The following is a 12462-nucleotide window of genomic DNA, read 5'->3' as shown; positions in this document are numbered from 1 at the left end:
GGGAAACTCCAGAAGAAATCAATCACACATGATAAATAAATAAATGATAAATGGTTGTGCAGCTGTGTAACTGGGACAACAAAGGTGGAGTGGAGCAGCAGAGTTGACCAGCAGCCAGTGCGTGCAGCACAAACAGTGTGTGGTCATCTTATTGTTCATGCTTGCACAGCTGCCAGATCATTTGGCTGCTTGTAGCTGTTGTAATCAGGGACTGTAGTGTAGAAAGAGTTGATGCAGCTTTCTTCACACACTGCAGAATTTGCTCGTTACAATTACACAGTAACATTAGACAATTACATGACTGTTATGTGAAGGTTTCTGCTTGATCCACTGTTTTACGAATCATAGCAGGACGTCTGTATTTTGGACAGTTCTATGTAATGAAATGTGTGACAGAAGCTGGGAACCACCGTCCTGTACGCGGTGCCTTTATTACTGGGCCTTCTTAGGGGTTTGGTGCTTCTGGTAAATTAGCCCACATGGCATGGATAACTCTATCCAAGACCTCGTCCAGGCTTGTTCTCTGATATGAACAAATAAGAGGTGTTGCATGGGTGTGCATGCCTCCACTAGAACCAGTGCTGTTTCAATGAAACAACATCTTTGGTTCAGCTCTGTTCATCAGTATAAGCAGCACTTAGTTTGGCGCTTTGTCTTGTCCTCTCTTTGTGTAGCTGCTTCAAGCTTTGCGACCTTGCTTGACCTGCCAGCCGCATGGCTCAGTTAATCTGCGCATGTCCACTGACTCTCATACAAACTGCAACAGTTACAAAACCCAAGAAAAGAAGCTGAAGGCCAACGGTGCCAAGAGGACTGTTCCCCCACCCCTCGTCATCCTTATTCCTCCACCCTGCATCGTTCCCTTGTTCACTCTTTGTTTCCTGTATCTCTGTCATCTCCCTTTCCTCTGTAGCGTCTGGGCTAATCCCAGCTACGCCATCCTCTTCCCAAGAGCTTCCATCATCCTTCCCTGTGAGTTTATAAACTGAAGGTCAGAGAGGAGGCCAGCAAAGTTACGATATTCCCCTCTGGCTTCTCTTCTACCCACAATGTGAAGATACAGTTTTTATCTCAGAAATTATATTTTACTGAAAATCTAGCCATAGCAGCACTTTTTATTTTATTTTTAAAATATATATATATTTGCTGAAAGCCTCAGGCTAAACTGTTAAATTTCACATTAGTGCTTTGCTGAGTTATGACGTAGTGTATGAAAAAATAAAAATAGCCTTCTCATCATCTCAAAGATCTCTAAAGCCCACGATGATGGACCCCGCTCTGTCCCCGTGCAGACTCCCCAGCCTCTGATCTTTTTACGCCGTTTCATCTTTTGGTGACTGGCTCTTACTCACCAGTGAAGGATTGTGATGATTTTTTAAATTTACTGACTCGGTGTATTTCACCTGGAATGAGTTCTCTAACGTTCTCTTCAGACTCGTGACACAGACATTCGCCTTCACTAAAGGCACTGCAGCGGTCAGCTCTTCCACTCCAGTGCTGCGTGTACACATTCACAGGGATGGACAAATCTATAATTACTCATAGATTTGGATTATATAACATGTAGCTGCCTGATGTTAAGTTACTCGTTTAACTGAACTTGTTAAAAATCCCATTTAATTACCGGAAAGTTGCAGTTTCATGAGTGAGAATCCATGAAATCCACCGTATTGCCAAAAGTGTTCATTCATCTGCCTTCACACACAAATTATTCAATTATTCATCCATAGGGTTTATGATGATGTTAGTTCAGCCTTTGCTGTTATAATTACCCATAATTCCGGTGTCCATGTACAGTGAGTATAAAGGGCTGTTCTTATTGTGTTTGTGGGAGTTCTCGTTCTTCCAGAAGCACCTTTGTGAGGTTGGATGAGAAGGTCATTTATCCCAAAGGTGTTCTATGTGTCAAGCTCTTCCACACCAAACTCGCTCGTCCGTGTTTTTATGGACCTTGCTTTGTGCACTGGTGTGTAGTCATGTTGCCACCATGTGACCTACCACTTTGTGGCTGAATTGCTGTCCTTCCCACTTTGTTATAATACCAGTAAAGGAGACTCTGGATTTCACGACTGGACTTCTTACTGAGGTGGGATCCTATCAGGGCCCACGCTGGGATTCACTAAGCTCCCGAGCAAGACCCATTGTTGCGCACAGTTGTGTAGAAGCAGTACACAGGGGTGGCTGTAGCTCAGGAGGTAGAGCAGGTCACCTACTGATCGGAAGGTTGGTGGTTCGAGCCCTGGCTCCTCCAGTCTGCGTGTCGAGTGTCCTTGGGCAAGATACTAACCCCAAGTTGCTGAATGTGTGTGAGTGTAGTTAGAAAGCAGTGAGTACAGAGTGTGTTTGGGTGAATGTGACATGTTGTACAGAGCGCTTTGAGCACTCCAGGAGAAAAGCGCTATATAAGAATCAGTTCATTTACACATGCCTAGGTGCTCGATGTTATACACCTATGGCCACAGCATCGACTTGAACGCCTGAATTCAGTGATTGGGGTGAGTGAATACTTTTGGCAATGCAGGTTATACTGTACTTCAAATCCACAATAATCAGAAGGCAGATCCCTCTGAAAAAGCAGGACTCAGAGGCTCTCGTGCTGATGTTTTTAATGTTTTTAAATCCAAGCACTTGATTGGGTTTCCTGAGAGCAGATTAACACATGAGTGCCCTTCACATACTCAATAATAAAGACACCCTGAAAGCTTAGTGTTTTCAGACATGAATCTGTGTACCTTCATCCATTTCCTCTTCCTCTATGATCCTTCCCTCTGTCAGTCGACTGTATTTCACATGTCTGTTCATTGTTATCTGTCTCTCTTGGCCTGCTGCTGAGCACAGCGAGGGAGGCACACTCTGTTTGGACAAAAGGTAAGAGCATGTAGTCTGTCCCCAGAGCCAGGGGGGTACAGACGTGACTGGCTGCTGGAAGAAGATGAGGAGAACAGTGAAGTGGAGTGGGTTGATGATGGTGAAGAAGAGGAGGAACAAGAGGAGGAACAAGCTCACAGTCACACTCTAAAGGTGGTTGTTAATGAGCCACATGAGAGGGGAAGTTTGGTAACAAACCCAACCAGGCTTAAGCACTCCAGGATGTCCTTCTTTCTCTCTGGCCTGCTGGTGATGGCCCTGACTATGCTGTGGTTAGCCTTTATTTAAAAGCTCCTCAGCATTCATCCTGCACAGTCCCTCGATTATCTAAAGACTGCTTGATTCGAGGGATGTTTACTTTCTGCTCTATCCTCAATATTCCCCAAAGAGACCCAAATAAACTACAATTGAAGGACTGATAAAGAAAAGCTAGTCTGTGTAGCATTTGGTGAACATCGTGGACATGAGGCACTTTATGCTCGCTCGGCCTTTTCAGGGTCTTTCTTAGAAGGATGGTGGTGGACTGTTTCCAGACAGACATGACTAATGCATGTGTAATTTCTTAAATGATGCTCTTTCTATAAAACCTGCATGTTTCAGGCAAAAGGTTAATGTCCTGACCCATTAATCTTTAAATCAGACGTGGATAATGATACTGAGATGAGCCTGTGTGTGTCTGTGTGCGTGTGTGTGTGTGTCTGTGTGTGTGTGTGTGTGTGTGTGTGTGCGTGTGTGTGTGTGTCTGTGTGCGTGTGTGTGTGTGTCTGTGTGTGTGTGTGTGTGTGTGCGTGTGTGTGTGTGTGCGTGTGTGTGTGTGTGTGCGTGTGTGTGTCTGTGTGTGTGTGTGCGTGCGTGCGTGTGTGTGTGTGTGTGTGTGTGTGTGTGTGTGTGTGTGTGCGTGTGTGTGTGTGTGTGTGTGTGCGTGTGTGTGTGTGTGCGTGCGTGTGTGTGTGTGCGTGTGCGTGTGTGTCTGTGTGCGTGTGTGCGTGCGTGTGTGTGTCTGTGTGTGTGTGTGCGTGCGTGTGTGTGTGTGTGTGCGTGCGTGCGTGTGTGTGTGTGTGTGTGTGTGTGTGTGTGTGCGTGCGTGTGTGTCTGTGTGCGTGTGTGTGTGTGCGTGTGTGTCTGTGTGCGTGTGTGCGTGCGTGTGTGTGTCTGTGTGTGTGCGTGTGTGTGTGTGTCTGTGTGTGTGTGTGTGTGTATGTATTAGGGTGGATGATCTTGATGCAGCTTTGAATGCTGAGGTGATCAGTGGTATTCAGTTTGCTCCTTAATGGTTTCCGTTTGCTTGTTGTGTGCTGTTACTGGTTCTCCTAAAGTTTTTATGTAATGATTTTGTTTTATACCGGGTGTCATACGTGTGCTGGAAACATGTCAGACTGATAGAATCGAGGCCTATTTGAGTGACCGGCATTAATATCTTGCAAAATGCAAACAATGTAGAGGTATTATAAGTAACTGAGTGTGTACATTTGTTTTCCTGCGCCTGGTGCTGTAACTAGTCGGGTCTTTGAGTTAGACAGCGCAGATGAGGACTGACTGATGCCTCTTTACCTTTCAGGGTTTGTTTGAATCCCTTTAAAGACACAACTGTGTGCTCACAGCCCACGATACTTGCTAATCTGCTGTAGTAAAAAGCACTGACAACGTTGGAGATAGTGCCTGTTCAAATGCTGAGGTGACTTACACTACCGCTCAAAAGTTTTAGAACACCTCAATTTTTCACCCCAAATGTCTCGTTGCACTCGGAAATGAAAGCATGGTACAAAAAAGGAGTTGGAGTTAAATCAGAAATCATGGAATCAGTTTATAGACCAAAGTGAGTCTAACCTTTGACTCATCAGAGTCGCCTCCTTTGCAGATATAACAGCTGAACACAGCCGTGGCTTCTGGCTACAGCAGAAATCTAATCTTCTCCCATATCTGTAGCAGAAGTTCCCATAAACGTGGACCTTGTAGCTGCTTTGCTTTCACTCTTCTGTGCAGTTCATCCCAAACCAGCTCGATGGGGTTTAAGTCTGGAGACTGTGCTGGACCTCCATGTTTTCAAGCTCACCATCTTGTTCTTTGTTCCTGAGGTAGTTCTGGCACAACTATCACTTCCTCCTCCATGTTTGACAGTTGATGCCACACACTGTGGACCCGTCCTTTCACCTACTCCACGGCGTACACAGATCCTGGGTGATGAACCCAAGATTTCACATTTGATTCATTAGTCCATAAAAGCTTCTTCCAGTCTTCAGTAGCCCAACGGTGGTGTTTCATGGCCCAGACAAGCCTCGTCTTATTCTGACGTCTGGCTTTCTTGCTGCAGCTCGTCCTGTCAAACCTGCACCTCGAAGTCTTCACAGTAGAAACTGAGACTTGCTCACTACGGCCACCATTAAGCTGCTTGAAGCTGTTGTCCTGTGAGCCGCCATCACACAGCTGTTAACTTGTCCTCTGATTCAGTCGTGTCTTTGGGACCAGACCTCTTCCTGTTTCTGAGCCTTTGATGGTGAAGGAAACTGTGCTCACTGACACTGTGACTTTCTTCACGGTCTCTCTGTAGCACAGACCTACATTTATAAGTGTTATGATGGTCTGTCTCTCTTCTATCGTTAATCGGCTTTTTCTCACCATTTCTGTAGCATCACTCTACTTTCTGCAGTGCAGTACTGTTCAGCTGATGCTCACGAGGGTATGGCACCACAGTGTGCTCCAACACTGCCTCTATCCAGACAGAGGGGGCTGTAAGTAATCCAGAAATGTTGGAACAGCTGTAGGAGTCAGCAGCACCATCTTTCAAGGCTTGATCAACCTCCACTGCTGCAGAACAGCTTTAAACTGTTAATCTATGTTGTTCCCTGACAAAGGCCTTTTTGTATAATTATAAATGTACATTATCACAGTTTTGGGTAACCTTACCTTTTTTTAACCTCTGACAGTTCACCACGAACGGCTTGAATTGCAATAAATAACTGCAAACATTGGGGTGTTATAAAGCTTATGAACAATCGTGTACATGTAAATCACTTTGAGTGATCAGTGCGATTATCTTCATCATTGTTGTTATCAGATAATTACAGGAAAGTCGTTTAAAGGTTCTTTACAGGTACCAAATTTGGCAAATAGTCTTTGCGATTGCTTTTTTGATAAAGAATATAATTAGAAAATATGTTTCTCATATTACATTTAAAAATATATTTTTTCCAAATAATTCGTCAACTAAGTTTGAGTTTTTCTCTTAGTGTCAAATCTTGGAGGAGTTGACTTCAGTCCTGTTTGTCTGTTTTTAAAATCTAAATCATGCAAATCAACAGAAAAACCTCTGAAACATGTCCAGTAGTTGAAATTCGGCAATAAACCGAGTTGTTGTTTCTTCAGATGAAAATGTGCCCAGTTTGGAAATTTGGCCAATTCAACTGGTTATCAGGCTGTTTTAAAACGAATGTCGTAAGAACACAAGGTGTCCGTACCAAACACGGACAACAAAGCCTGAACTCTCTTATTCTGGCTGTGTTGTCTGTAAGGAGGAGTCGCCCTGTTGCTTTGACTATAACATGTGACTGTGTATGCTGAGCAAATATACACAAGCATTGGTAGGTGTGCGCACGCTCACATTATCTTGGATTTTAAGTGCAAATAAATGTAACTTTCCTCATTGGAAGCAGTGAAGGAGGTTTTCCATGAAAAAGAAACTGTGGTCATCTGCCACTGGTGTTTTTCCTGTGGGTGTGCCGTTCCCACCACTGTGTTTCTGTTTGTCAGAATTGTTTCTTTAGCTGGTCTTAATTTTCTCACTATTATTCTGATTTCAGCCGACGCGACTGGTTTCCCTTGCACTGAGAGCTCCTCTGAGAGCATGCACCTGCAGCTCTTTAACGTTTCTCTTTCTAATGTAAAAATCGACACGCTGACAAACTGTTTCGTTGTTCAGTGACAATAAAGATCTATTCTACAGAATGTAAATGCCACACTTTGAATCGTCTTCAGACTCTATACTTGTGTCATGGTGAACACACAGGCTGTACAGCTCTTTTCTAATCTAACTGAGAACAGACAAATGTACCTATCCTCGCAGACACAACACTTCTATGTCTTAAGCACTTTCTAATTACAACCCCACTTTTGAAAAGGCTGGGACGCCGTTAAAATAAAAAAGAATGCAATGATTTCTGAAAATCATTATTTAATTCAACAATAGATCAAATGTTTAAAGAAAGAAGAACCAGCTCATCCTGAGTTAAAGACGAGTTGTTAGACTTTTGTTAGAGGACTATTGTATACAGAATTCTGGCTTTTCAATTATTCTGAATCTTCAGTTTCATATTTTTAATTTTTAATGTTTTTCCAAATATCTTGAATTGGTAAGAATTCTAGACTCAACCTAGACCCATGCTGTTGTAATAGATGCTTTACATGGTTTCACACTGTTGTCTTAGTTACTATGTTGGTCTAAACCTTGTATTTCAGCACTGATGGATCCTTTCCAGATGTGCAAGTTGCCAAATTCATAGTCAGTAATGTATCACCATACATCAGCGGAAACCAGCTGAATGATGCCTCTCCTCTTTAGTCCAGGTGAAGTGACGTCCATGTTTGCCAAAAAGAAAACAAATCAGATGTTTCTGACCTCAGAACAGATTTCCACTTTGCCTCAGTCCATGTGACATTTGGCCCAGATTCAGGATGATGTTCACATATAAAGTGACACTGCAGGTGTGGACGGCACCGTGAGCCGTTCCCGAGTCTTTGCGCTGATTTCCATGACAGAGTCAAGCCTGTTGTTAATGCAGTGCTGACTTAGGCAGAAAGCTCTCGCTCATCCAACATGGATTTCCAGGCTTGTGCATTGTGCACACGGATTTCTCTGGAACCTGTTGATGCTATTATGAGAAATTTGCAGCTTTCACAGTTGTTTATTTGACAAACAATTGTTTTGCAGCTTGTAAATGCAGTTTTTTGCAGACTGGTGCCCCCTGCCTGTCTTTACTTCTGGGAAACTGCCTGCCTGCTCTTTTTATACTCAGTCATGTGACTGGTAACAAACAGGCTGTTTATCTGCCTCATGTTCCCTCAGGTGCTTCTTAAACAATGATTTGTGGGGATTTTCAGACACTCATGATAATGACAGCGTCACAGACTAAGCTCAAACTGATTTCATGTCAATGTGGACACAGCTACCTGTTAACAGAGAACATTTTCTCTGTGTAAACATTTGGTGTGATTTCTGTGTTCTGTGAATAAAACGTGTTCATGAGATTTGCTAATCATTGCATTCTGCTTTTATATTTTACTCGATGTTTTTAGAATTGGCATTATTAATCTCGTGTCACACTTATGTAGATGGCAATTGACAAGAATTTAGCGATTCTGATTCCATCACTTAACAATTTGATTTCTTATTCACTCTCACGAGGTTCTCATCGTCTCCGCGTTGAGTCAGCACCATCACTGAGCAGCGTATGAAAGAAATTACAGTCATGCACGTTAACTACATGCTGTGTGCTCCTCTGTGTTGTGATCCGTGTAGGTTCATTACTCAAAAAAGTCATCATGACGCAGAACAAGTAATGCAAAATGTTACTTAATTGCTCCCAGGAGAAAGTAATCATTGTCCTGCTTGTTGCATTACTTTTGTGTTTCTCTGTAAAATGGCCTGAAACACATTCTCTCATATGATTTAACAGGGTCTGGCTGCTGGTCTGGGGTCAGCATCACTCGGCTTAAACATGCTTCTGGGTTTTGGCTACCTTAGCATGCTGTGCAGAGCACCATAATGGAGGTGTCCTGTATACGGATCATAGGCTCTGATATGGAATGTGTGAAACTATCAATACAAGCAACCGAAGCTGTTTTCCTCTGCCGTACGGTGCTGAGGAAAAACTGAAGGAGCTCAAACATCTGGAGCGAGCTTAAAGAAAAGCTTCTCAAAGCTCAAAGGAGCTAGTTGATGTGGTTTTGGCAGCTCATGAAGCCCCATAGATCATTGTTGGTGGTTTTCTGGGAATGCCTAACAGAGGGGAATGTGACGCAGACCTAGAACATGCCGGGGTGATCTTCAGAGTCCTCCATGAAAAGCTAGAGGATGTGGCTGAGGTCTGTCTGGCTGTGAAACTATCAGCGTTCGTTTTGGTTCCCTTTCAGCCGGTGGAACATTTGAAGGAATACTAATGAAACTGGGGAGAACGTTGATCTTTAAAGCAAACAATCACCAGCATTTTTATAGTCATAAACCTACTGAGGAGGGAACCAACTAAAGACAGACAAATGGTTGTAATGGACGCTTGCAAGGAATAACAGAACTGCATTAATATATTGAAATGCAGTGTCTCATCATTTCCACAAACACTGGGCGTTTCCAGCTGCAGGTCTTCACTCCTACATTTTTGCAGTTTAGGAAACACCCGTCTGCTCTGTTATTGATGTGTGTTTCAAGAATAAGTTGTGCACGGTGTTTGAAGGCAGAGCACTGCAGACATTGTGGTTTGATTTTTATTTTCTACCAAATGAATTATTGTTTTGTGCAAACATTTGGATGCCATTTGGAATACTTCGTCCTTTGTAGTTGCACACTTCATTATTTGCCTGCAGCTGCTAATTATTTTTTTAAGCTGGTTTTTGTGCAATGGGCAGAGACAATTCTGCAACATGAAATATATTATGGCCTAATACATGGTTAACATGCACATTTGAGGACCTGAAGGCTGACTGTGATTGGATCAGAGTCATGACAGAACTGGGTGACGGCATGAGAAAGGCGACAGTTAATTATAGACCGTTGCCCAAAACACAGGAACATGATGAGTGAAATGTGCAGCTCGACAGTGACAAATTATAATGACACAAACTATATTTTCAAGTTATACTTTTTAGTTATACAATTAAAAGTTTCATTGCATACATACAGCAAGTTGTGGAATCATGCAGACAGATCACATTTCTATTATAACAGATTATTTGTCTAGCATTAAGGTGCGCTCAGCGCTACACTTTGTCACACTCATACCCACGCACATTTATCTCGAATAAAAAAGGCTTTGGTAGATTCAGTTAAAATCATTAGAGTTCCCTGTTAGACATGTTGTAAGTCAGATATAGATTTTAAACATGCTGGTTTTCATGAATGCATTTCCCAGTACAACAGTTACATTACCAGTCTCCTCAGTGAAGTGGGATTTAAGGATCAATTCATAGTTTAGTAAGAAATCCAGCAGGATATTTTCTGTGTGTGTAAATGTGTGTCTGGGACAAACAGGGTTTGGATTTCTTTCCCTTGCGTTGTGCAGCAGCTACAGTGCCACACTGTTGTCTTTGTAAAACCCTGAGAGTTTATTGCTGTTTATCTGCTTTCTGCAGTCTCCTGTGCTAAAGACCCAGACAATCACCATCTCAGATGTTACCAATTCTGTAAGAGGAACTGCAGCCTACAAGGACATACCCTTAGTTCACACTGAAACCAAGACCATCACATACGAGTCAGCTCAGGTGAGGTGAATTTGAGACATTTCCCCCTTACAAAAATATGCATTTTACGAGTTATTTTCTCACATTAAACTCAAAGTATAGCTTTTTTTTTACTTTGTATGCAATGCTACTACACACTGTCTGGTTTTCATAAGCCTGGCCGAAAGTTTTGGCCCTAGTATTAAGGAGTGGTCAACATAATGGCCTTAATACAAGAATTAAATAAGGTGTTTGGAAGCAGACTGGTGGGCTGACGTTCTGGCCTGGAATCAAAGGCCCACCACAGTCACAGTTATTAGCCTGGTACAAGCAGAAAAAGGTGGTCACGCAGAAGAACAAGCAGTCTTCCTGGGAAAGGCTTTTCACCCACCTTCATAGGCCTTGGGTCAATACGGAGTGTTTCCACAGCAGATTCTGGGAATACAACACTCGAGCTCTTCCTCTCCACGCCTAGATGGTCACCTCCTAATTACAGAGTAGGCTTTCCCCCCTCCTGTTATCCACAGGTCCAGCAAACCAGCAGTTTCCAATCCAGTCTATTATCACAACAAATCCACGTAAATCTATTTAAAATGAATCCTCTGTCTGGTAAAATGTAATTATTTTAACAGCAAAACCATCCAGGCCAGGTGAAAACTACTTTCATTTAAAATATCCTTTTCCCTCACTGGAGTCTCCAAGACCCCTTTACTAGTCCCTGTACGCGACTCCAAATAGCTGGGCTAGAGTGGAATCTCCACTCCCACATGGTGTGGCCTATATCTCACACAAAAACACAAAAGCATGCAATAACTGAAATGTAAAATAATGCCAACTCTACGTTTAGTGGCAGATTTGATTCTACAGCACTAGCATGACCTGCTAATTTGTCAATATTAATAATTAGGTGGGTCGTCTGTTAAACACAGGGCTGGGATTCAAAACAGCTGATCAGATCAAACCTGCATAGCAGTGAAACTGTAAAGTTCAGTCCTTGATCCTGTTACCAAACCACATTTTCTAGCTTATGTTGACGCTGTATAATATATTCTTAATTCGGTTTTGTTTTTATGTCAGCTCTCGATCGTGTCCTGTGATTGGTCCAGTTTCCAGGAATGGATTTGCAGTATTCAGCACCCCCCCTCATTACAGCCTGAGCATCTGTTATTTTTTTTCCCGCTGTTGTGACTGCTGTGAACACTTGTCTGGTTTCCCTCTCAGACACTGTTATTTAACTTTCTTCAGACTGACTCCGGCGCAGCACGCTTCTCTCCTGGAATATAATTATCAATTTCTCTGCTTCACCTAGAGAGCTGAGGGACATCTAACCGAATATTAGTGGGGGTGTCTGTGTGTATCTGAGCCTGTGTTGATTACAGAAAATCCAACATAAATTACTTTAACATAAATGTTTAAAATTGAGGGGGCTTAAAGCGATTTCTACTATAGTACTATAGATACTCTATCCTCCAATATACAAACTAACATGACTTTACATTTCCCTGGAAATACTTTGTATTCAATGACTGAAGTCTAGAACCCAAGAACCTCATCAGACGCTGCATTTCCTCCTTGAGATGCTCTGCCAGGCCAGAACTGAACCAGCCTCAGTTGCTGCTTCTTTGTGGATCTCACTGCCTGCAGTTTTGTCTTTTTTAGGTTGAGCTCATGTGACTGAGTTAGCCATGGATCAACATCCCATGTCTTTGCTTGTAGTATGCTTCGGGTGATTAATCATTTGTACTGTTAAGTGCTGTTTGTTCAGTTTTGCAAGAAGTTGGTGATACTTCAGAGTTTTCACACCACTCACTGTTACATTGTTGCTTATATTGTTGGGATGGCCCATCTTGCTTTGGTGCTTCAGTTTCAAATGCTTTACCAGTTTGCATTTCTTAAAGCCACATTGCTACTGTAAACACTGGAGGCTTTAGCAGAGCGTTCTTGGTTTTCACCTGGATGTGCACCGTGGACACTGGAACGACACAAATCTAATCAATGCCATTTTCAGCTGGTAGATGTCCAAGTCCCACAGAAAAGAGCAACGATTTGTAGCTTCAAGTCAATAATAACCTTTATTAGAATAGCAAAAGTACACATTTCACTTTTAACTGTTATTATATATTAACAACGCAAAGTCTGCACACTTTTATCCCTTTTCTGACATAATGA

General features: G+C 42.6%; 1 protein-coding gene across 14 annotated transcripts in view; it reads left to right on the top strand.

Annotated features, from left to right (window-relative positions):
- epb41a (erythrocyte membrane protein band 4.1a) overlaps window positions 1-12462 on the top strand; it is a 53555-nt gene that overhangs the window by 34791 nt on the left and 6302 nt on the right. For 13 of the 14 annotated variants that reach the window (XM_086281068.1, XM_086281073.1, XM_086281080.1 and 10 more), the window contains one exon: window positions 10207-10335. The exons of the other annotated variant lie outside the window; for it this stretch is intronic. In XM_086281068.1, the coding sequence (XP_086137194.1) occupies window positions 10207-10335 (129 nt within the window). The remainder of the gene's footprint in view (window positions 1-10206; window positions 10336-12462) is intronic. 14 annotated transcript variants of the gene reach the window in all.

The sequence above is a fragment of the Aulonocara sp. 'chitande type north' Nkhata Bay genome, linkage group LG22, assembly GCF_057382095.1.
Source record: "Aulonocara sp. 'chitande type north' Nkhata Bay isolate Kocher_YH1m ecotype deep benthic linkage group LG22, A_spYH_male_GT1.1, whole genome shotgun sequence".
Taxonomy (NCBI): Eukaryota; Metazoa; Chordata; class Actinopteri; order Cichliformes; family Cichlidae; genus Aulonocara; species Aulonocara sp. 'chitande type north' Nkhata Bay.
This window is presented reverse-complemented; position numbering and strand designations above follow the sequence as displayed.